This window comes from Urocampus carinirostris, chromosome 1 (assembly GCF_059441175.1).
Source record: "Urocampus carinirostris isolate Australia breed hairy pipefish chromosome 1, RoL_Ucar_1.0, whole genome shotgun sequence".
Classification (NCBI taxonomy): Eukaryota; Metazoa; Chordata; class Actinopteri; order Syngnathiformes; family Syngnathidae; genus Urocampus; species Urocampus carinirostris.
In genome coordinates this window covers 23,502,997-23,528,840 of record NC_142349.1, presented here as the reverse complement: position 1 = coordinate 23,528,840, position 25,844 = coordinate 23,502,997, and the positions used below count along the sequence as shown (strand labels likewise).

At 38.9% G+C, this 25,844-nt stretch overlaps 3 protein-coding genes and 1 pseudogene across 5 annotated transcripts in view; 3 read left to right on the top strand and 1 right to left on the bottom strand.

The window, feature by feature from the left end:
- The window catches only part of vat1 (vesicle amine transport 1), a 48,434-nt gene extending 42,690 nt beyond the window's left edge, over nt 1–5,744 (top strand). The window contains exons 6-7 of one of the 2 annotated variants that reach the window (XM_088331031.1): nt 1,147–1,288; nt 1,319–5,744. In XM_088331031.1, coding sequence (XP_088187157.1) covers nt 1,147–1,288; nt 1,319–1,413 — 237 coding nt within the window. In that variant the 3' untranslated portion in view covers nt 1,414–5,744. Of the gene's footprint in view, nt 1–1,146 lie in introns of both variants that reach the window. The other variant, XM_088331022.1, reaches the window with a different exon arrangement.
- LOC148373992 (uncharacterized) overlaps nt 1–14,995 on the bottom strand; it is a 39,044-nt gene extending 24,049 nt beyond the window's left edge. Inside the window, exons 1-6 of one of the 2 annotated variants that reach the window (XM_088330976.1) lie at nt 14,744–14,995; nt 13,242–13,434; nt 12,440–12,543; nt 9,532–11,829; nt 8,202–8,401; nt 8,060–8,127 (exon numbers count right to left, since the gene is read on the bottom strand). In XM_088330976.1, coding sequence (XP_088187102.1) covers nt 8,060–8,127; nt 8,202–8,401; nt 9,532–11,829; nt 12,440–12,543; nt 13,242–13,425 — 2,854 coding nt within the window. In that variant the 5' untranslated portion in view covers nt 13,426–13,434; nt 14,744–14,995. Of the gene's footprint in view, nt 1–8,059; nt 8,128–8,195; nt 8,402–9,531; nt 11,830–12,439; nt 12,544–13,241; nt 13,435–14,743 lie in introns of those variants that run through there. The other variant, XM_088330985.1, reaches the window with a different exon arrangement.
- Nucleotides 8,709–8,877, top strand: LOC148373993 (U2 spliceosomal RNA; annotated as a pseudogene).
- A 160-nt stretch (nt 14,996–15,155) lies between the features above and the next one.
- On the top strand, nt 15,156–20,848 carry phb1 (prohibitin 1). Its single transcript, XM_088331057.1, has 7 exons — nt 15,156–15,304; nt 15,694–15,797; nt 17,290–17,451; nt 17,536–17,678; nt 17,765–17,881; nt 20,311–20,406; nt 20,489–20,848. Exons 2-7 carry the CDS (start codon nt 15,713–15,715, stop codon nt 20,699–20,701), a joined length of 816 nt encoding a protein of 271 aa, XP_088187183.1. The 5' UTR covers nt 15,156–15,304; nt 15,694–15,712; the 3' UTR covers nt 20,702–20,848.
- Nucleotides 20,849–25,844: the final 4,996 nt, after the last annotated feature.

Genomic DNA, 25,844 nt, shown 5'->3' with positions numbered 1-25,844 from the left:
GCGTCTTGCTAAGGGTGTGTCCCTGATAGAGGAGAACAAGATGTGGATGAAAGGGAGGAACAGAAAAAGTGTGGTATCCAAATATAGTTCTTCACATGACAAGACTTGGATCTATTTGTTTGTAAAGATCAGAATGGCAAGTAAATGCCACTGTGGGTTTGGGCATTTGACCAAAAGTCAAAAAATGATGTTAACAAAACTAATACCTAATATTTTCTCCGCTTGAGTTTCGCTTGGTTCGTTTTCCAAAAGATTATTATGAGAAGAGCCACTAGCCATTCTACATCCCTTCCTCCCTCGTTCTGCTTCCAATGTTGAATGGAAATCGTCAGGGCTTTAGGTTGCTAGGAGATGGCCCCTGTTGCCGTGGTGCCGGTCGATAGGTGGTCTACCGGCCTCGCGAGAGCGATGACGAGAGAGGGAGCAAGAAAAGACGGAGGCGGGCACATACAGCATCGACGAGCAACAAGTGGAACTGCGCATATGCGAGACCAAGTCATGCTGGGTTATTAATCACAAGAGTGACTCATAAGGAGATATCAGCATGATTTAGTTGTGGGTTTTTTGCCATGAAAAGACAGCATCACAGTGTACTGTTGTATGATACTGGAAATCTCTTCTCTCCTCCCTGAATATCAATAAGGAGAGACAGAGAGGCTATTTTAGAAGCTCAACCAAACCGAGCTGGGCAATAAATCGAATTAATTTAATCAACTCACTATTCTGAAAAGCAATGATTTGTGACCTTTCGAAATTGGGGAAAGAAATGTAAGCGTTGGTGCGATAATAATCTTTTCTCGAAAGGCAAAATTCTGGATTGTTAGTTTAGAACAGTGGTCGTTCGCATTTTTTGTATTACGGACTGGTTTATTGTCTCGACATATTCTCACACCCCGCCAAATAATACCATTGGTAATAAAAATGGCCTGTATGTCAAATTTACTTTAAAACCTATATAATATCAATTGTTGATATCAAAGCTTATTTCACAGGATAGTTTTTTCATAAAGGTTTTATAAAATGTATTTTTGGAGTTGCATTTTATTTTTTGTTTCTATTTTCCAAAATGGTTGCAAAAATTGAGATTTTATACCTAGGGCCAATTGCGCTGCCATTAAACCAATGCACTTTTCTCTTCCTCCTCAGGTGGGAGACGCCATGCGAAAGATGCAGGAGAGAAACAACATTGGTAAAGTGGTCCTCATCACAGAGCCCATGCCTGAGGAGGAGAAGAAGGAAGAGACACCAGCAACAGAAAAGAAGAAAGAGGACAAGAAGAAGGATGACAAGAAAAAAGAGGACAAGAAGAAGGATGACAGCAAGAAAGAGGAGAAGAAAGATGACAAGAAGAAGGATGAGCCCAAGAAGGAAGAAGAAGAGAAGAAGGAGGAGGCCAAAAAGGAGGATAAGTGAAGGGTGTCAATTGATAGGTTGGGCCTGGTGGTGGTGGTGGGACCGCGGTGGGCAGATTAAACCACTCTTGTTCTGATCCCTTTCTATTTTAGTCATCACTTATTTCTGATCGTATTAAAAAAAAAGAATCTTTGTCAGATAGTGCCCCTGCTTCCCATGCCATTGCCACCCACCCTCTCCCTTCCTACTGTGTTATATTGTTGTTACCTTCTCCCTGTTTTGGCTGTCATCGACCTCGCCCACAGACAGGCACTAGGACGATCAAGACCACCCGCACCCTCCCTTCAGTCACTCGATGAGTCAGCGAGTCCTGTGATTGGTCGACACTCAGAAAACACCAACAAGTATCTTCTGCTAATTAGAAATCGCTCCACAGTTAATAATAGTGTCCAATAAAGAGCTTCACTGTTTGTAAGATGAATTGGGCACTGGGAAGACGTGGGGCATGGGAGAGGGGTGTCTTTTTTCAACTACTGACGACCACAAGCTGAAAGAAGCACTGTCACATTGAGGCCTCCCCTCTTAACGCTCCTATTCAGCGAGGCCCACCAGTCACCCCAACCCAAACCAAAAGGGCGTTTTTCCAGCACAGGCTTCCAACGGCCTCGTCTCCTCGTAGCCTCTACATGGTTGGCATAGCAACAGGCGTCAGGCTTGTCTAAATGTCGCAGACACTCCTCCTAATACAGTCATCAATGCCCCCGACCACACTATTCTTCAATTTGCTTTTGAAGAATTTGAGGTTATCTGCTGATAACATGAGAGGCCATGCATTTCAAAAATGTGACACGACATACCTTAAGAAAATTCTGGTCAAATGGCGCTTTGTAGTGGTTGTTGGCAAAATTCTCCTTACAAGCTCGTTAGCTCATTAACATGTTTTTTTAGGGTATATTTCAAAGCATCCTTTTTTACTTTCTGACAATAGGTATAACTTTCTGCCATATGCACAGAAAAACCTTTTTGAAAGGCTATTTTCACAATTGAAAATCGAAAAACAGTGCGTACTATATTGGCATCCAGTTAAAAAAACGGATGAAATGTTTAGCTAACTATATGTTGGGGCATTTGACTGAACTTTTTTAACGATTTGTCGCAAACACTCAATCAATCAACGGATAAGTATTCTTCCTTAATGCTCTGAACTCTAGTTTCTCCACTCTATAGTTGGTGTCATATCGAGTTCAGTATGTGAAAGAAACCTCCCCATATAGTGGTTATCATTTTGACTTGCTGGCTTCAAGGCACGATTTAATGATCTAAAATCCAAAGAAATCTAAGTGATCAATATTTCAAATAGTGATTTGGAATCTCTGCTCACTTATACCCATTACTCATATAATCCTTTTCTGTATTTTTTCTGTAAAACAGCAGTCATATTTTTAACTGTGTTGAAACATACCCAAGCATGTAATTCTTGCATCTGTCTGCCTTCCTATCTGTTAGCGAGGGTGCCCCCAAGATGGCGACCCGTGAATTTGTTTATACATGTACAAAAAAAGTTTTCCTCATGTACTGTGTGCCATAGTGTGCTTGCTTGTGTGTGTATGTAAGATGCGTACAAATCTGTCCTCAGGTCATCCGCACCCCAATCGAACTAGCCTACCACCCTCCCTGCAGCCCATAGCCCTCTCCCACAGGCCTGAACCAGGAGTGCAGAGTATTTTATATGTTTTGCACACTGTTTGCTGACGCTAATGCACTTACAAAAAAGGCGCTCGCACCCCAGCCCCGTGTATCCTTAATTCATTCCCCAGATGACATGCGGCGGGCTGGAGTACGAGCAGAGTACGATGCTTCTTTTCCGAGTGCCATGTGTAATGAAACACTCATGAAAAAAGAAAAAAAAACAACCACCTCCCCCAAAAAGGTGTGCTTATTTGGAGTGTTGGGGACGAATTCTATTATTATTCTGTGTCTTTTCTGTCCAGACCAAGTGTGCCAAATGACAATGTATATTCCTCTTGTCAGTGTTTTGAATATATAGAGTGCATACAAAAATAGATATATACCGTATAAATATACAAGTGTGGTTTTGGATGCATTTTCATCGTCGTTAGATGCCAAAATTCAGTGCGTCTTAACAAATATCCCAAGTATGTGCAACTAAAGAGGGTTGTTGTTATTTTCGTGTTTTCTCCCCCTCTGACTTTTTGTTGTCGGATTGTCACTTGAGCTTGTGGGCCCTCACAGTGCCTCCTTCTTCCTTGCACACAGCTTACCTCAGTCCGCCTGTTCCCTAAACAGGAAAATCCTTTTCACTGTGCTCTCGACCAGCTCTACTATTCGGTCCGATAAAATCCGTCCATGTGTTTACAACAACGTCACAGTGAGAAGGAGCTGGACGAGGTCCATTTTTACACTTGAAACACCAAGTGTGCGTGATGGAGGGGTTGCTTTCTTGCTTATTCTTCTAACTGAAAGAGCTCATGTAGCAAAAAAGCAAGCAGTTGTTTCGTTCGTGCCTAAAAAGCTGTGGTCTTGTGAATCTCTTATCTGACCCTCCCCCCCTTTTTAAGCGAGCCGGTGTCTGGAAAGGAAAATTTCCCGGATCTTTTAGTGTACAATTATGTGCTAAAATGTCTTAGGCCACCTTTGTCAATTTAAATCGCATTTATTTGTATAGCCCTTAATCACAAAATGTCTTAAAAGACTGCACAGGTTACAATTACACCATTCCCTGATCTTAAACCAACATCCGGGCAAAAAAAAAAAAAAAACTCAAAACCTCAGCATGAGGGGTTATCTTGATACTCTTCAGCAGTGTTTTTCAGCCTTGAGATAACTTTATTTAATGAATGAATCTCTTGGCACACTTTCACACTCAAAAAAAGAACGCAAAATATTTTTATGTATGTATATATATATATATATATATATATATATAATTTGTATGGGTTGATGCACTCAAACACATTTCTTTCCCAAATTTTTTTTTCATCTAAAAAGAAAACTGAAAATAATACTCAGAATGGGTACAATTACTTGACTGCAAAACTTTCTTCACTTTGAAACAAAAATAAATTCCAAGATTCGAACTTGCTCATCAGCAAAATTGGTCATGGCATATATTTTAAGTAATTTTGAGTTTTATTTTTGAACAATTTTCTTGGCTAACTAGACAAGGTTTCACAGCACACTAATGTGTCACGGTACACTGGTGAAATGGTAAGTGGTAAATGGTCTGCATTGATATAGCACTTTAAGTCAATGAAGACTTCCAAAAACATATCCAAAACATTCTCATCGCAAAAAATACCACTACTTAATTCCATACTATTCAAAACACCATAAAAGTAATAATTGGAAGCCAATGTACCCCTATGCGAAGGATGAACACATTCTAAAATATATTATTCAAAAAAATATCTAAACTAATGGAATGCTCCCATTTATCCACTGTGCAAAGCTTGTACTGACCTAAGGCATTGACAAGTATGTTATAGTTCGGAGGCAAATTCCTTGTTAATATATCTGCTTCTTTAAACATTTTTAAATGTTTCGGCAGCGTTTCCAGACATTTATGCAACAAGAGGAAAGCTTCCGAGCTAAAAGTGCAATTTTGGATTGGATTTCACATGCTCCTTTTCAATGTGTTTGCCAAAGAGAGGAGAAAAAAAACACATATGAGACAAGAAGGAATTGAGTTCCCATTTCCCCCCACTTCTGAAGCGTCTTTCTTTTAATGTGGTTTCTCAGGTCCTTCCAAAAGTTTTAGCTCAATTTACAGCACAATCCGTCACGTCTGTGTCTCATTGGTTGAATTGTTCCCAAATTCCCCTTCACATATCCACTCATGCCTGCCAGCTTACAGGCAAGGCAGCTTCACTTCAAGTTTTTGGCTGATCATGTAAAGTAGTCGTGAGCATGTTAAGTTTATGTTGTTCATGTACTGCTAAGTTAAGTGTTTACGTGGTGCTGTGGTGTGAGAAAGAATTGCCGCTCAATCACGTGTCAAGACGCCAAGTGAAGCTTCCAGCATGAGCAGCCACTGAACTCTGGGAATGTTTCCCTCACATCCCGTCCCCGCACCAAAATATGCATTGTTGGCCCCTGCTCCCTTCACAAATGCTTCCCTGAAAGGTGATGATTTTCTCGGATGTTGTGAATCTTTTTTTCTTTAATGTTCTGCCCCATGCACACAAAAACATACTCATTTAAACCACTTTTGTTGTTGTTTTTTTAAACCCTTGTTGAATTGATGCTGCTTCTTTTTTGCGCTTGACTCTGGGTAGGCTCCATGCAGGCCTCTACAGCTTGTAACGCTTCAATGTGTAATGTTACCATATGCCTTACATGTTTTCCAGGACTAATAAAAAACATAACAGATATGACAATAGTTTGTGTTTTATTTAAAAACTAATGTAACCTTTTAGGCAGATGCCTATCCTTGCTTAAAGTCAAGTCAAGTCATGTTTATATGTATAGCCCTTAATTACAAGGAGTTTCTAAGGGTTGCACATACCACAGATTATTGTAAACCACAGTCTATTATTACACCATCCCTGATCTAGCTTAAGATGTGATTTAAAGGTTCTGTTGATATTACACAAAATCATGCATGGGGTTTCTCCCTCATATCTTTCAATTTTAATTTCCCCCTATGTTCCGGTCCGGAGCGTTCGCTCTGAAAATGTTGGTCTACTAGTGATTCCAAGAAGAGATCGGCAGGTTCAAGAGCGTTCTCCATTCGGGCCCTGGTGCTGTGGGATGCTCTTCCCCCTTAGATTCGATCTGCAACCTCAGTGGAACTGTTTGAATCTAGGCTTAAAACACTCTTCTACTCTACAGCCTATGAATGACCCATATTTCCCGCTGATGACATCTGTGTATTAATTGTTAAAGATTAAAAAAATTACTTTCTTGACTTTGGTCCATCAACACATTAAGAATAATAGTTTTGATTATAGGCTCTAATTCTTCCGTTTTTGGTTAACTTCAGACATTAAAACATGAATTTGTCTGTATTATCTAATGTGAGCAGAAACTAGTGCCACAGAGCACAGCGTAGCAGGAAGTTGCAAGGCAAACATGGTGGCGACCTTAGGTAGCAATTCCACTATGTAAAAGAAACCTATGATTTTTTTGATAAAATTTAACATTGGTATGATAGGCGAAAAGGCACAACCTAGTATTCAAATCAATGTTTTTTTAATTGAATAAAAGTTTTTGTACCACTAAGAGGCACTAAAAATTACACACTGTCCCTTTAAGGTTCCTATCTGACAGATAAACTAATCAAATTAATTCACAATGCCATTTTTATTCATTTTGATGCGGAATTCTTGTGAAGTTATTGATACAGATAAAAATACCATGAGTACATATGCTTCTTTCCCTACCACCGAAAAGTGTACTTTAAAAAAATACCTATGAATCCCAGCATAATCGTTTTGAAATTGTGAAAATCACTGCCCAGTCCATAACTACGATTGATGCTCTATAATTAATTTCCTCTCAATACAGAGCAGGGATATGGCGTCTCACAAGTTAGTCTAAAATCATAAGATTTGTACCTAAATGTAACGTTATCTACTTTTGCAAACTGCATGGTTACTATGAACAAATGTTTCAGTAAAAGTCACCTGTTTCCAAAATCAATCTCATTACCAATGTTCCCTCTAAGCTGCGTGTATGTGCAATTGCGCACTGCCCAGAGCTTTTCCGCGCACAAGAAAATCTAGCCGGCTCACAAAAATCAGGGCTCGAAATTGCTAATTAAGAAGCGAACTAAGTCAAGGTTACGGTGCATAAAGGTAAAAATACACAGGTTCCCCTGACGCTGTGTTCTAAATGCGGTATTTTGAAGTCAAGGTTGAAGTAGAACGAAGTTGAGTAAAGTCAGTAGAGTTTTTCGAGAACCGGCTTCTTCGGCTCGGCTCACTAAAAGGAAACGGCTCTTTTGGATCCTGAACAGCTCTTCAGGTTGTTTTTGCTTCTCTAATCCCTACACAACCAAATATTATGAAAAATTATGCACAAAATGATTTATAGGAAGTGGGGGAAATCGAGCGAAAAAGAAAAAAATACCAAAATGAAAAAGTAGTGAAACGCTGAGAAAAAAAAGAAACAAAAGGAGAGAGAAAAGACCCAAAAAGAGCAGGAAAAATTCAGAAAAAAAGCCTCCGAAAAAGAAATAAAGGGAAAAGGAAATAGAGAACAAAAAGGCTAGAAAAAAGTAATAGCTAGAAAAAAATAAACACAATTTTTTTTAAAGGAATTAAAAAAAAAAATAGAAAAAAACACGGAAAAAGAAAAAGTTTGTGTTGATTTAGTTGCCACACTTGGGATTGCGATTGCTCACTGTTGTTTCAAGCGTTGCTCACCGACTTTGTGTGAACGATCAGACCCGTGGAACATTAGAGGGAACATTGCTCATTTGGGGTTGCATATTTATTTATTTATTTATTTCAATCCAGTTAGGGGAAAAACAAATACAGTAAAAATAAACAAAATTATCTAGTGTGATAATTATGCTCATACAAAATAATATTATTAATGTTTTTTTTTAATGCATTGTTACAAACTAAGTCTTCCCTATAAAGATGTTTTACCCTACCCCAATCAATAATATAATTGTTACACAAAACCATTAACATGTTACCAGATAATGTGACCACAAAAACCCCAAAAATGGAAGGTTAACCTTCAATCCTGTGCGACGTTAATATGTCTGACAGGCGTTCCAAGTAAGAAGAATCTGGGTAACCATTCCTGAAGTAAGAAAAAAGAAAGATTTGTGATTTTGATTTCTATTGTGCAAAACTCATCCTCGACAGGAGCCTTACTCGCCCTGAAGGCCGGTCTTGTGCGGTATAGCGCCCCAAATAACCTGGCAGCCTTTGTCCTGGCGCACCACATTGAAGGTAAGGCCCTGACGGAAAGCCTCCTTCAACCTGGGCAAAAGCTTTCTGCTCGTGTCACTATCGGGGAAGAAGGCCACAAAGTCACCACCTTGAAAGGGCTTCCCAGGACAAGGGTGATGGTCCTAGCAATGCAAGTGGAAGACATTTACTCCTTGCAACATGGTTATAAGAATTATTTGCAACCAGTCAATGGTATAAAGTACTACACTACTCTCTTTGATAAATCTTGTTGTAAAGAAGAACTAGGTCAAGTGTCATCAGGCTAAAGAGTTGTAAGGGCACAAATGAAATGATCTGCATTTATATAGCGCTTTTCAAGTCAATGACTTCCCAAAGCGCTTTACAATGTGCTTAAATATGTTTCATATATTAACATTTCTTACCAATGCCTTAACGCCAGGACCTTAACTTGGCCTTGATGCTAGGTCCTTAGCTTGGCCTTTGGCCTTGATGCTAAGTCCTTAGCTTGGCCTTTTGTGTACTTTCTATGAAGTCACTATCTTTGATTTTTGCATTTCGGAGATGGAATATGAGCTTGCTCTGTCCACTCCACGCATCGGCCCGGTATTGCAGTACCTCCGGGAACGGTGCATTCGCAATAATCGCAGCAAGGCTTTAGGGCTAGGACCTTAGCTTGGCCTTTTGGCTGAGAGTAAGTGTCCCGGCTCCTAGGCTTTGTAGCGTATTATGAACTGACCGATAACGGATAATGGATAATGAATAACGAAGATAGATCAATAACCCTTAAAAACCCCCACATTTCCCAATAGCGGCCTTGCAGCCATGTAAGGCGCTAACCTGCTTATTGGGGGTATTAGGGGTTCAGTGTCTTACCCAAGGACGCTTCGACATGTAACACGGACAGGCCGGGATTCGAACTGGGATCCCTTGATCCCAAGACGACCGCTCTACCTCCTGAGCTACTGCCGCCCATACAAGTGTTGTGTTCCAGGCGACTGTGTCATGGATATGATATTTAGGTAAGAAAAGTGGTGTGCTTCACTTAACAAAGTCATCCTATTTCTTGCCGCTGATCACAGTCTCTTTGGTTAAAATAATGGAAACCAGCAACAAATATCTTATTCTTACTTACAGGATGATTCACACATTCTTAAACATTTCCATATTTATGTCAATAACAGTGTCAACACATTTTACTGCAGCACATAGAATTATAATGCAGCAATGGACAACAATTCACAAATTAACTAATTGTATTCAGGAAATAACGGTTGTAAAAAGAGATTCCCACCTTTTGTATACCATCAGGAATGAGGTAGGTAACCTTTATAGTGGCATGCTTGCTGTGACCAGGCAGGCTGAAGTTGAGTTTGCAGTGGTTCATCATGCCCTGGATTCCAGACGGTGCCGGACATAGTGGTTTACTGTGACACACTCTGCAATGTACATGTACAGCGTCTAGGCACTTGGTGCACATTACTACCCCGCAGTCAGTTTTATTCATTGGGGTGTTAGCCTCCCCACATACGCAGATGACATCTAGGTAGGCTTCTCTTCTGTCAGATGATGGAGCTTTGTTGTTTTTGGATGTCAGTGGCCCAATGCCATTAACAAGTTCAGGGCTCTGCATATTCCCATGGGCCGTCTCTTGTATATCCACAATACTTGCCATTTCTAATGTCTTTAAGACAGAGTTTTTCTTGGTTACCACTTGGGTGTTGGCCACATTGACAAACTTAGTCTTTGAAAGGTTTTTCACATGGTTTGAGAACTTATCCTGCGTTGCTGAATCTGACTGTCTCTCTGATAAAAATTGAAGATCATCTTCGTTTACTTGCCCATCTATTGAAGGGCTATTATAGTCTTTCTGTTTTTCCATTTGGGTGGTGTCTGCAGAAAAGACCTCCTGCACTTTGGCAGCCACCAGACCACACAACGATTTCGGACCGGTTAAATACAAAACATTCCCTTTCATCTGAATACTAATCTTCACATACCGTTGCTGTAGTTCTGTACAGCATGCATGCACGGTTTCATAGTCCTTGTTGCTGATGCCGAGCTCAGACAAGTGAACTTCTTGCATGCAGAAATCTGCACTGATGAAGTCAACCAGTTTTTGCAAAGTAAGCTGGCAGGCAGTGACGGAAGACAGCTCTGAGCCACTAATACTGATTAAAGACTGGTCAGTATCCTGTAGTTTTCCTTCATTAAGCTGCAGGTTACAAGTCAGCACCTCCACTTGAGTGCTGTAGACCTCTTTAATATGAATCCACATAATGGTGGACACAATAACTTCTGCATGGTGGATTTCATGTAGGTCCCTCTGTGTTTGATCCTTCAAGTTTGAATGCCTTGCTCTAAGCAGAGATACAGAGGAATCTTTATTTATTTGAAATCCCCTCTTAGTTGTTCCTAAAAAACTGACAGCTCTCCTCGCTATGGGTCCAGTGTGGTCTTTACCAGGTTTAGGTAGTGGACTATCACTGCTGAAAGATTTTCCCATTTTAGAAGGAAAGTTTGATGTGCTTTTACTCCTCATTAAAGCTCTTTGCATATTTCCAGATACTTGCAACTCATGAGTGGAACCCCTGCTTGCATTTGAGGTTCCTTGTATTGCCAAGTCTCCCGAAGGAATTTTTAATATTTCATCAGAGTTTTCAAAGTCTGTTGTATGGTGATACATTTGGAAACTTTTGGACCTTCTCACGTTCTCCGGTTGCCGAATAAGACCTTCCCTATTATCTATGATTCTTGAGACAGACTGAGACCCAGCAAGGTTGCCACGCTCCTCGTCAGAAATTTGGAAAAAAGAGGGATTTCCTATAGGACTTGTGATGTGTTCTCTTTTCATCAGTTGACGTTCCTGAAGGAGAAATTGCTTGGCCTCAGACACATCGCTACTATCACCGATGAGTAAGATGGAGCTGTGATCTTCACTGAAAAGAAGCTTAGGAAATCTGACAGGTAGACTCTCAATTGCTTGACGTAGGTCCACCCTTGGGTCCAGGTCACTCTTTCGTAGTGTAACCTGACACATCCTTCTCTCGCTTTCCTGGTATAGCTCACTTATTGCCTTTTTCATGAGCTCTATGCGCTCTTGCTCCTTGCAACTCTTTCGAGTTATTACTTGAAGAAACAGAGTAGTGATCCCTTGATTGGTCACGTCCACCACCTCAATGCCATGCTGACTCTGCAGGCGCTGGTATTTATGCTGATGGCACTTCTGCATATACTGGAAGACATCTGCATCCACTATCAATGAAAGGTCCTCCTCTGGATTGATACGACTAGCAGTAAATTCTTTTTCATCCACTTTCTTACTTGGATTAATAATTTGATATTTTGAATGGCTAACAGAAGATTGACCAGAGCCTGAGATCTTGAGTGTTTGTAGATTTACAGGATTTGGGCCAAGCAGATAGGCCAAAAATGACTGCACTTTGGTATAGGGACCACACAGCTGGCACAATTTCTTATTTGAGTTCCAGCTTGCCTCAACATCAGGGTAGTGCCCGAGCAAACGAGTCAACATGCTTCTGCCCTCAGGTATCTGACTGTAGTCGACAGTTGCTGTTATGCTTATGATGACCTTGGAGAAATGGGAAAACGTGCATTTAGAGCTTCCTAAATACTTTTTTAGATACCTAAACATTTCATTTGTATTCAACTTATCTTCCAAAAGAACATGAAATACGATTAGCAACTCAACAGTATCAAGAGTATCAAATCATCAAGATCCTAAGCCACTATTCTCAGAAGGGTCAAGAGTGGGCACTGGAGCCTATCCCAGCTTATTTTGGGCAGCCGGCTTAACTGATTGCCAGCAAATTGTTATGCGGGATATTGGGACGTGGGAGGATAGTGGAGTACTCAGAACAAACCCACTCAGGCAACAACAGAACATGCTAACTTCACACAGGGAGGCCAGTAGCTGGAATTGAACCAGTGACCTCTGAAATATCATCTTGACCTGCTACATTTAAGCCACAACCCCGCATGGTACCACAAACAGAGTCACAAAAACATCTCAAGAAGTCATGCCCAAAAATGAACAGAGGCTCCTTTTTGGTTTGACTAATTCCAGTGCTTAGGAAAAAGATTATGACCTAGAGAATTTCTATGTTCTTAAATGTGAACAAAAATTACTCTACAGGTGAATGACATTTAACTCAGTTTGTTCTCTTTTATTCATTAGGTACCTTGTTGGGGTCCTTGCTTTGGTGATGCTCACTGACAGAGAGCATATATTCCTTCCCATCCACTTTGAGAGAGTGTTGACCATGTTTAATGACTTGCTGGGCAACTGGGTGACAATCAACATATGATTAAAAGGAGGCATGGTACAGTATGCATTTTTCTCCACGTATTTTATTATTTCTTTGAAGCTTTAGTCAAAATTTTTTGCTTTGAACTGCCAAAGTCCAGTTAACATTTTTGACAGGAACATTCAGTATATTTTAACACCTTTGCAAAAATGTTGAGCATAGGCCTTGGGCTTACGCAGCAAATGCTGATGAGAAACCATGCAGACAAACTAATCAATACTTACCAATAATATCAATAAACAATAATTACTTTTTTTACCATACTGATACAATGAAGTTGCTAATAGTTTGCAATTTCAACTAACCTACTATATGCGCAAGCCGACTTTGTGAAAAAAATGCTGGGTTATTAACATTTGACAATTGCTGGGTACGTTAGACATATTTGCAAGAAAATTCAAATTAGTTTGACGGTCAATAACATTTGCTGCTACAGCAAATCCATGCTTACATGTTTTATGATCTTAATTTTATTCACAACTAGGTTTGTCCTTTGGTGAACACATATGGCTTTTATTTGTATTCGATTACTATTTGATAGAGAGAGCAATGGTTATTTTTCTAAATATTTCAAGCTATTAAGGATCACTTGCAACTAGGGAAGTATCCTCACTGATTCAGAACATAAATGAACAGCTTTGGTAGAGGTGTGCAACGAACCAACTTTAACACTGACCTTCACTGTCTTCAAACTGGACAAGGACACGGTAGGGCTTTGTCTCATGAATAATAATAGATTCTATTTCCCCTCCGCCATTTTTGGGTCGCAGAAAGTATGCAGACAATTTATCAATCAGTCGCTCTTCTTCAACATCTGCAGGCAGGCCACTCACTTGCACAGTCCTGCACGCCTCTGCCATCTGCTGAGACTGAGAAATTATTTAAGAATTCAAAATATGAGAATCAAAACAGTTAAAGCTTACAAAATGTAATACAGTACAGCATATCAGAAGTGTACTTGAGCAACAGGGTTGGGTAGGGTTAATTTAACTTGATTACTTTCAATTACTTTTGGATTACTCCAATACCAAATATGATAATAAAAGACAAAAGAAACTAAATATGAGTAAAATTACTAAATTTTGTGAAGGCTCGGGGAGTAACGGAATACATGGAACGGCAAAAATGATGTTGGCAAGCTGTTTGGATTTATTTTCATTTTGTTTCTGTCGCATTTTATGTTAGTTTTGCCGGAGATCAAAGCTAGGAGAGAAAGCTTACCACGTGTTGTGAGTCATAATTTTATTCATATTTAGATAGATAGATAGATAGATAGATAGATACTTTGTTCATCCCCAAAGGGAAATTCACATTTCCAGCAGCATCCCTGAGCTGAGAACAATCGAAAATAACACGGGAGCTGCTGGAGTGGCTGCCATTCGTGACGGCGCCGGAAGAAAAGATTCAATTTGAATCATTTACAAACAAACAAACAATTGAATCATGTACAAACAAAATATTCATGTTTCAATAATATTTAGTTTATTTTGTCTTTTATTTGCATATTTGGTATTGGATTAATCCAAAAGTAATTGAAAGTAATCAAGTTAAAGTAAACCTACCCAAGCCTGTTGAGCAAGTATACTCGATTTTATCTGGGTACAACTAAGCTTGTCTGGATTTGTGAATGTAGTGTAGTAAAACATTTCAGGCCACAATGGTCATTTGTGGGAATACTTGAACAATCTGCTTTAAGTTTATTTTGTGCTTGACTTAATACGTTGTACTAAAAGTCAAGTAAACTCCCATTATACTTTTGTGAAGTTAATATCAAGTAGAATCTGTTAAATATTCCTAAAGTATACTGTTTTAGTTCAAGGTAAATTTAAATAGAGAACTATTTACAGAGTGGCAGAGAGATTAAATAACATTATGAACACAACAGTTGTGACCCTGTTTTTTCTAGCTTTTATGTAATGTAAATGGTGCAGTTGTGCCATTTCGACTGTTACAAATGCATATATCAGTGAGTGATACACACTTCCTAATTGACAACGACAATTACAACAAAATACCAGAACTATGCATTACTCTTTAGCCCATTTCTGTAAGGGAAAATAATCATGCTTGTTTACAGAATTCCAGATGCAGGAAGCAAGACAACATACAGTTAGTAGTCTCTCAGAAACGAGTTTATAAGTTTGAAATCAAGTTACTCAAATAGAAACGCCATATTACCTGCAAGTGGAATATTTGGGATAGTTTTTGGTTGAATTGTATCTGTCTTCTAATTTTTCAGTGCAGAGCAAGTTGACAAAAGTGAAACTGGTTTGTCCTGTCGGTGTCAGGGAGCGATCGAAGCGCACGGTTTTCATAATGCAAAGACAAGTTAAGCCTTTGTACAAAATTATAAATTTGGTTGATTTAAATAGGCAAACTCTGTCCGCTCTAAGCTTGCTTTGAAAGACTCAATGAAACAAACGCATGTATCTGAGAGGGGGAAAAAACAAACACCGTACCTTTTGCATTATAGCAAATGTTTAATTTTATTTTTACACTCGCTGACAAAAATAATTCAACGTGTATACCGTCGTATATATATATTTTTTTTATTTTGATTTTTTTTTACATCAGACTTTTATTTTTACAGGTAAATCAACCGGGAGAAAAATGTTACGTATGAGGAAGTCAAAGAACGCAGAAGAAGAAATGTGAGAAATCGCGCATGCGCAATAACCCAGTAAATTCATGTGCTGCACGTCTTGTCCGGTGGAGGTCATACGCTTTAGTAAAATCCAAGTGAGTAATGGCTCAAATGTTTGTTTTGCTACAACTATTGTAGTCTTGATAGTCAAAAATCTTTTTTTAATATATTTTATCCCATTAATATTTTTCAGTGCATTGGTAGATCAGCCTACTTGAAAGCTCATTACCAAATGATACGCCTTCTGTCCTCAAGTTACTTTGGGGTTCTATTTAAGTTATTTGTCCTTTCTTCCGAGTGCTAAATCATACGTATTTTTTATTTGTTCATTTTACCGCATTTCCGTTAACTGCTCAATTGACAAGCTAATCAACCAGCTAGCAGTTGATGCCTTCAGTATGCCCGGGCCCAAGTCATTAATCCGTGACCTAGAATTGATCAAACGGACACTGCAACTCAATTCCTTATTTGTTCTTTTTCCCAGTAACATCTGATTTTTCACAATGGCCAAGTTATTTGAATCGATTGGTAAACTGGGACTGGCGCTGGCCATAGGTGGAAGTGTTGTGAACTCGGCTCTTTTCAATGGTGAGTCTCCAAGACAGATATGGCTATGTTTAGCTAAAGCATAAGTAATTATCAGCTAATTAATCTGCTGACAGTCGTAACTGACAATACTTGACCAGTATTTCCAGGTAGGGACATCAATACTAGAACTCACTTGTTTATATATATAATATATAATATATAATATATATTTAATGCTCAAATTGCACAATGTCTGACCATTTCCTGTTTCTGCACTATGATGTCTATGTTTGCACCAATGCATATGCTGACTATTTTTGCACTATGATGACTTTGCACCAAATGCAATATTGCACAACCCTTACGATACCAACGTTATCACGACAACCCTGTATGTAACATCCCACATGCCAACATTTCTTGTGTAAATACCATGTAAATTATAACTATAGCCTTATCCCCCTTGTCTTATAACATTATCTTCTCTGTTCCTTTATCTTCTTGCTCATACCTCACTATGAATGTGTAAAACTGGAGTGTCATGCCCAATTTCGTTGTCACAATATGTTAGCCCATTTGTAACAATGACAATAAAGGTATATTCTATTCTATTCTATAATGATTTGGATCATAAGTATGTACGTCATTTCCTGTGGTGTGCCCTGTGCAAGTACACAGGTTCTTGAAATCCTTGAAAATGCTTCGATTTTAATGTGGTGTCTTCAACTATTGAAAAGTGCTTGAATTTTGGTGAAGCACTTGTAAATGCTTAAAATTGTTGCCATGTTTCTGAACAAGTCTGCTTAAAAGTTACACCAACACTGCTCTCTGATGTCTTCACTTTGCCATTATGTTTGTGCTTTCCTCCTAATTAACGGCATTTGTTTGTATTGCATTGTCCCGGGTATGAAGCGTTATTAACCCTACGGGTGCATATACCTAATCAGGACACTATGAAATTTGTATAAGTGCAAGGATTTCATCTCAATTATGGACATTTATTATAGGCCATGTAAATAAATAAGGCTGCCTTTTCCAGTATTAACTTGTAACGGGAAAAACTTCCTGCAACTGATAGTGTAAGCTATATATCACCATCATTTTACCCAACACTTATGGGGAGATATTTTTCTAAAAAATATTCACACGCGTTCTTTTCAGATCCATGAATATATTCGCAATTTATTTAATATGTAAAATCATACCTCTTAATAAAAATATCTACGCAAGATCGCAGCTACATTTGTGTCTCTACAAAATACATGATTCACACAGGATTTCTTCTTTTTATGGACCTGGAAATTTGGCTTTGAAAATATTCAAAAAGTGCTCAAATTTGTCCATGAAGAATGTAAAGTGTAAAGCACAATGAATAACCAATCCATATGGCTGTTTATTTACTGTGAGTGTGATTTGTTTACTCTCTAGTGCCGCAGCCTGAATGATAAGTTTCAAACATTTTACGGACTAAAATCTCACTGTGGACTTATGAGGCATATTTTTCTTGATTCCTCATGCTCATGAACTCCCTCTCCTTTTGTTTCTGATACAGTTGATGCAGGGCACCAGGCAGTGATATTTGACCGGTTTCGTGGTGTGCAGGATGCAGTCGTTAGCGAGGGCACGCACTTTCTCATCCCTTGGGTACAAAAGCCCATCATTTTTGATTGTCGCTCCCGTCCGCGAAATGTGCCCGTCATTACAGGAAGCAAAGGTTCGTTGCGGGCTTGACTCTCAAAGTAATTATTGCCAGAATGCCCTGTAACTTGTTGGTCATTTTTTACACTTTCTCTCAAAGATCTTCAGAATGTCAACATCACATTACGTATTCTCTTCCGGCCGGTGAGCAGTCAGCTCCCACGCATTTTCACCAGCATTGGTGAGGACTACGACGAAAGAGTGCTTCCATCCATCACCACGGAGGTTCTGAAGGCTGTAGTGGTGCGTGCATTTAAATGGTTTTCTGGTCGTGAGTTTAATCAAATTAATTAGTTAAAACTAACCCTATGGGTTTCCTTCTCTTTAAGGCTCGTTTTGATGCTGGTGAGCTCATCACGCAGAGGGAGCTTGTGTCTCGCCAGGTCAGCGAGGACCTGACAGAAAGAGCTTCCACATTCGGCCTCATCTTGGATGATGTTTCATTGGTAGGAAGTAAAGAGTACCGTATTTTCCGCACTATAAGGCGCACTGTGTTATAAAGCGCACCTTCAACGAATGATATATTTTTAAACTTTTTCCATACATAAGGCGCACCCCTATAAGGCGCTATAAGTGCATGCTGGTTTAAGATCAGGTAATTGTGCAATTTTGTAATTGTAATCCTGTGCAGTCCTTCGAGACATTTTTGTGATTAAGGGCTATATAAATAAATGTGACTTGACTTGGCTACAGTAGAGGATGTAGTTACGTTATGCAACCATTAGATGGTGCCGCGCTAAAGGGAATGTCAACAAAACAGTCCGATAGGTCAGTCAAACTTTATTAATAGATAACAAACAAGCTTTCCACAATCTTCATTCACTCCCAAAATGAATAAACAGCTGTTTTATTATTTTCTCTGAGGTAAAGCATTTTCGTGACACATCTTTAACATCTTTGAACAACAGCAAGGCATAACATTTTACTTTTCCTCCATTTAGTCAACACGCAAAAAAACGTCTGATACGGTTAGTGCAATCGCAATATAGTGACACTCGTAATGTGCAAAACAATAACAATAAAGCAATAACATAATAACTGTAAAATGTAAAACGTAAACACACACCAAATAGGACCACCTCTGAATTCTTTAATGTTAAGTTCCCGTGCCAGCGCTGTTGCCTTCATTCGAAAAGTTATTGTTCTGACACTTCTACTTGCTGCTCTTTGTTCAACAACCCACTGTTCAAGTGTGTCCTCTAACTGTGGCTATCTCGCTTTATTGCCACGGACACTTTGTTTAGTCTTCCTTACTTGGCCATCGATTCATTAATGTTGAACTCTCTCGCTGCTGCTCTATTTCCGTGTTCTACTGCGTGACTGATCGCCTTGAGTTTAAACTCTGCGTTATAAGCGTGTCTCTCAATAGGAGCCATTTCAGGGTCTTTATACAAACGCACAAATAAAAGAGAATCGTTGTTTAATATTTCCCAGTATGCACAGCGCACTACTTCTTCTACGCGAAAAATGGAATCGGTTGCTGCTTCTCTTAGTTGCGAGACCTTGTAATTCAATATTGATCCATATATAAGGCACACCGGATTATAAGGCGCATAGTCAGCTTTTTAAAAAAAAATCAGATTTTATGTGCGCCTTATAGTGCGGAAAATACGGTACATGGTATTTAAGGGCAGGGTTTAGAAATGGTGTTTATGATCATGATTTTCACACCAGTCATCCATTACGGGGGACATTGATTTTAAAAGTAACTTATTACATTTTTGAGTTGCCTACTTTAAAGTTTTTAAAATATCTCTCATAATTCTTTAATGTGTGGGGAAAAGGAGATTCAAAAACAACCATATTATTCAAATGTAGCAGACTTTTAGGGACATTGTGTATTATTTAACACTTTCTCGTGGTGAAAAAAAAAACATCTTTCTTAAGAAAAAAATATTGGTTTGAATAATTAGTAAAAATATGAGAACTACCATGTAAATATTAATTTTATGAAAATACTTTTAGGTTGTGAAATTTATCTTTTGGGGCTCACATAAAAGGAGCTGACATGATTGTTAGCCATCCTTCAGGTACCGGCAAAAATAGTCCTGTGAAAATCTGGGCAAAAATGAGAAGAAAAATTGTGCGGTTTGTTTTCTTCGTTGTGCTTTGTAGCACTTGTTTTGTTTGCACCACACAATACAGCGGCATCTACTGGTCAATTATTACTGTGTCCCTTTAGAACAACGGTTCTTTCACGTTTCGGGGTCCATTAGTTACATTCACGGTAGCTGGGTTTCGTTTTTTCAGGGGAGATGCATAATGAAAGGTAAAAGTACCGTTGCTCTAAAAAAATGAAGTAGTTGATTGTTAAGTAGTTGTTTGTCGAAATAATTACTGATTTTACGTATAAATAAAACAAACCTAACTTGATAGTTTTAGCCAGTGTACTTCCGGTTTTCCTGTAAGAGCAGATTCCATATGTACACCATCACAAGGCAGTATCACCGCCGTTAATCTTGAATTATCAGGCTGGTGTGCCATAGACTTCTATTCATTGTTTTCTGCATGCTTTCTAAGTGGATATTTGCGCTTAATTTCGTAAAATGTTGTTGGGATTAGTTTTGTTTTTTTAATTGATTGAAGCAAATCTGCATACAACAGAGCTAACACTGCAGGATGAATTCTTGGGGTGTTGTTAATGCACTTGAGAATCCATGATGTGCCAAGCACTCCTATTTTTTCCGTCCAAATCGCAAAGCACAATTTTGTTTGGGGGCGTGACATGAGATTGACGAAACTGAGCAGCGCTATTGCCTGCCTCACTTCTTTAAAAGCAGCATAGATGCTCCTCTGTTAAGAAGCTTGCATGCTCTTATTTATGTCTGCATTCTGAATGTCTGAGTGTGGGTGTTTGTTTTTTGCATTCTTTCAGACACACTTGACGTTCGGTAAGGAGTTCACCGAGGCTGTGGAGATGAAACAGGTGGCCCAACAGGAGGCAGAGAGAGCCAGATTTGTTGTGGAAAAGGTACCTGCTTCTCACTATTTCGTGCTCTATGTGTATAATTTGCATGGAATTAAGCATCCCTCAAATGTTTTCATTTTTTAAGGCGGAACAATTGAAGCAGGCTGCTATTATCTCAGCTGAAGGTGACTCCCAGGCTGCCCTGCTTATCGCAAATTCTCTCATGGAAGCCGGTGACGGCCTGGTTGAGCTGCGCAAACTTGAAGCAGCTGAGGAGGTTGCCTTGCAGCTGTCTCGCGCAAGAAATGTCACCTATCTCCCATCAGGACAGAGCTCGCTGCTCCAGCTTCCGCAGTGATGTCCGTATGGGTGTAAACTTCATTCATATGACCGTGTGAGAGAACATGTTTAGGACTTACTCTACAACTACTCATGTCTTTAATGTCTGGATGTGATGAACATATAACACAATCCTCTGGAACAATAAAAGTGTCTTTCTACTGCATTTTACGTGTCACGTCTCATCACTTGAAATTATATTACTTAAAATTATTTTGCCACAAGAGGGGGCAGTTTTGCTCCATTTTTCTTTTCCTAATGCTTTTTGAACTAAATTGAACACTGCATCCTTACAAACAAAATTGGCGTAAACACTAACGCAACAAAATTATCTATTTTAAAGGGAACAAAAAGCTAAAGAAATACAGCAAAAACAACGAAATTAAACAAGGTAAAACGGAAAATGGTACATTTGCACATTTAAATGGTTAATCAATTTCACAGATTCAACAGAAAACCAATTAGTAATAACATTTTAAAGAGTGGGTGGATATTTTGGGGGGATAAAATGTTTTGCTTCAATTACAATAAAATGTTATGCTCTTGTTCATGTTTTGTATGCGAAGTCAGATTGTAATATGATCTCTATAAGGTAGTGGGAAAGGTGGATATGACAGAATCCAGACCTGAATATCTTGCCAGAAATTATGTATAATTTGACATGAGGAGAAACATATGGTCAGTGGTTTCAAACCAGCATTGATGTTATCTTCAATTTGAAAACGTGATTTCAATCATTCATTTGATAAAAATAATTCTAAAGTGTGTTTCTTTAACTTTGGGGCGCTATAAGTAACTTTAAATACATGTTTCTCAATCTATCACAGTGTCATCACATTTATTATGTATTCCTATTTGGTTTGTTTCTCAGAAAGTGAGATCTTGGTTAATGATTGACTTGTAAGATTATTATTGCATTTGGTATCCAAAGTTGATATTCCCTGTAAAAGGAGTAGAGGTATGCGGGGGGTTTTGTTGAGATTTCAGCTGTTTTAGAGACAAATTGTTTTGGATGGCATCCACTAATTTGTTAAAATCGAATTTGCCTGGATGGAAATACCATTTGAATTTTAAATAATAACTTAATATTCCTCTTTTATCATCCACCATGTCCATCCAAGTGATGTTGACCATATATGTCCCTCTCAAACCATGCTTTTCAAATAATGATTTGTTCCTAGTTAGTAACGAAGCTGCTATTCCAGAGGGTAATCTAGTATGGTGACTAGTTATACACAGAATTCCGAGAACTGCAGAATTTAATTGTGAAAATCAGACAATTGAATTGGAAGTTGAAACCACAGATAAGAAACTCAAATCATCCAAGCTTTTTAAACATATAATTAGGGATAGTTGGTTGGATGCCTTAACCACAAAGGTCGTAGGGGCTCCATTTCCTGTGGTGAGTCTTGGGCAAGTACAGCCTGGTGGCGGCAATCCCTCTCCAGACTAACATATTACAATATTACCACCCAGTCTCAAACTTACCTAATATACTGGACTGTCTCAGAAAATTAGAATATTGTGATAAAGTTCTTTATTTTCTGTAATGCAATTAAAAAAACAAAAATGTCATACATTCTGGATTCATTACACATCAACTGAACTATTTCAAGCCTTTTATTATTTTAATATTGCTGAATTTGGCTTACAGCTTAAGAAAACTCAAAAATCCTATCTCAAAATATTAGAATATCATGAAAAAGTATACAAGTAGGCTATTCAACTAATCACCTGAATCATCTAATTAACTCGAAACACCTTGCGAGGGTTTCCTGAGCCTTAAAAACACTCAGCTTGGTTCAGTAAACTAAATCACAAGTATGGGGAAGACTGCTGTCCAGAGGACCATCATTGATACCCTCCATCAGGAGGGTAAGACACAAGAGGAAAATTCTCAAAGAGCAGGCTGTTCACAGAGTGCAGTTTCAAAGCATATCCACAAAAAGTCTGTTGGAAGGGAAAAATGTGGCCGGAAACGCTGCACAACCAAGAGAGATGACCGCAGCCTTAACAAAATTGTGACGAAGAGCCGCTTCCAGAATTTGGGGGAGCTTCAAAGACAGTGGGCTGAAGCTGGAGTCCAGGTATCAAAAGCCACAGTTCACAGACGTGTCCGGGAAATGGGCTACAATAGCCGTATTCCCATGGTCAAGCCACTTCTGAACTCAAGACAACGGAAGAAGCGTCTGACTTGGGCTATGGAGAAGAAGCACTGGACAGTTGCAGAGTGGTCCAAAGTCCTCTTTTCAGACGAAAGCAAGTTTTGCATTTCATTTGGAAGTCAAGGCGCCAGAGTCTGGAGAAAGGCTGGGGAAGAGCAAAATCCAAGTTGCTTGAAATCCAGTGTGAAGTTCCCACAGTCAGCAATGGTTTGGGGAGCCATGTCAGCTGCTGGTGTTGGTCCACTGTGTTTCATCAAGTCCAGAGTAAATGCAACTGTGTACCAAGAGATTTTAGAGCACTACATGCTTCCATCTGCTGAAAAGCTCTATGGAGATGAGGATTTCATTTTCCAGCATGATCTGGCACCTGCCCACAGTGCCAAAACCACCAGTAACTGGTGCACTGACCATGGCATCACTGTCCTTGATTGGCCTGCTAATTCCCCTGACCTGAACCCCATCGAGAATTTGTGGGGTATAGTTAAGAAGAAGATGAAAGACACCAGACCTACAAATGCAAATGAGCTGAAGGCCGCTATCGAAGCATCCTGGGCATCAATAACACCTCAGCAATGCCACAGGCTGATTGCCTCCATGCCACGCCGGATTGATGCAGTAATCCGTGCAAAAAGATTCCCAACCAAGTACTGAGTGCATCAATGGACATTTTCAAATGTTTGATTTAGTTTTGCTGTTATAAAATTATTTTTTTACTTGGTCTGAGGAAGTATTCTAATATTTTGAGATAGGATTTTTGAGTTTTTTTCAGCTGTAAGCCAAAATCAGCAATATTCAAATAATAAAAGGCTTGAAATAGTTCAGTTGATGTGTAATGAATCCAGAATGTATGACATTTTTGTTCTTTTAATTGCATTACAGAAAATAAAGAACTTTATCACAATATTCTAATTTTCTGAGACAGTCCAGTATGGTCAAACTTCCTTGTCTCAGTCAAAAGCATTGTTGCCGCATTTTGAAACCAGCCGCTAGGCATCAAAAGACCAGAAATCAATACACTACAGTAATCAAGCTGACAAGTAATAAATGCATGAATTATAATCTTAGAATCTTATTTCGACAGCATTGGGCGAATCTCCACAATAATACAAAGGTGGAAGAAAGCTGTTCTAGTAAAATTGTTCACATGTAACTGAAACGACGGATTAGGACCCAGTATAACGCGTAGATTTTTGCCCGAGGTACTTTGTGTGATATTTCATTTGTCAAGGTTCAGAGCAGTGTTTGAGAACAAGTCACAACAATGAGCTGGACCACCAATCAATATCTAGTTTTTTTCTGGGATAAGGCGAAAAAAAATTAAGTGACATCCATCTTTGTACCTCAGTAAGGTAGGCCTCAATTTCCACAACTTGACTGAGCAGGTTTCCCCAGTGGCAGATAAAGTTGAGTGTCTTCTGCATAGAAATGGAAATTAATATTATACTTGCGGATAAAATCACCAAGCTGAAGCAAATAAATCCCAAAAAGAAAGGGGCTATGTTCCGAGCCCACCGGTGACATTAAAATATTAGATTGTCGTAGGTAACACATTCCATCCTGTCTTAAAGGTAGGACCAGTGATGAGAATAATGCTGCGAGATAACAGCGTGATTTCTTTTAGTAACTGGGTAATCCAACCAATTATTTTTTCCAACGTTACTGTTCCTGACAGTCAAAAGTGTTGTGTTACTTTGGCTGTAGAACGGCAACGGCGGCCTTCCCCTCCTTGGCAAACCTCATACCATTTTTATGATTACATTGTTTGGTATTTTTTTTGTGTAGATTTATAAATATTGTAATTGTATTTTCTGTGTTTTCAGTGTTAATGTATTTAAACAAAAATGTCAAGTTTTTTGTTTCTTTTTTTCCCCCATTTTCTTGCATTTAATCTTTTAACTCATTTTATACTGCTGATTGCCATTTCATTGTATTGTTTACTGTTTATATTTGTTGCACTTCAAGTGTAGGATAAATCAATTGCTGGTGAGGGGCAATAAATATTACAAGGTTCTATAGCACAACTACCTGTCTGTTCTCTATTCAACTAGCTCAAATACTGCTCAGAACATTTCAAATTATTTGACATACGACAACCTTTTCTTAAAGTAACAGAACTAGTTTATTTCCCTTGTAACTAGTTGCTTTAACTGGAGAGTAATTCAGTTACCAACTAAGAAGTAGTGAGTAACTACAACTGATTACTTTCCAAAGTAACGTGCCCAACACTCGGTATGATCTTAACCACGAGAGAATGGTTTCCTGAGATACCAATCCATTTTTCCAGACGATTAAGCAATATGTTGTCGTCTACATCATCAAAGTCAGCACTGCTCACTAATCTGTAGTCACTAATTAGAATTTTAGTAGTCTTAATATTGTATCTGTTTCAAAAACCCTTATCTATTCCTCCCTGGTCTTGCAATATTCCGTTTTTAATTACCGTACATTGAGTGAATGTTTTATGCATAAATTCAAAATATCAGTAGGATGCTCATATTGTGTTTGCACCATTTCCGGACGTGTGCTTTCATATTTAAGGTTTTTACTGTTCTCATTTCAGTTATTTCCTGTTTCCAGGGTCAGAATTTTACCTGGAGGTCTTCGCAATAATTTTTACTGGACCTGAGGCATAACCAATAAGCAATGATAAAATTCAGAGTTGGCGAGGAAGCACCTGCTTGCAGGCCTTGGAAAACATCACCGGTTTCACAAACTATGATTGGCAAGGGGCAGTAATGGAAATATCACAGCGAAAAGGTGAAGAAAAAGATCCCCATGTCTACTGGTTCGGTTGAATGGACATTATCAGCCCTAAATAAATAAAAAAAAACTATGCCAGATATCGTCAGTACTATCTATCTATCTATATTCCCTGGTCATATCCCTCGAGAGGGGTGACCAACAGCAAGACAAACACATACACAAAAACAAAGAACATTAAAAAATGGAAAAAGTAGCAAAAGAAACACACAAAATGCTTTGGGGGACCATGGCCAA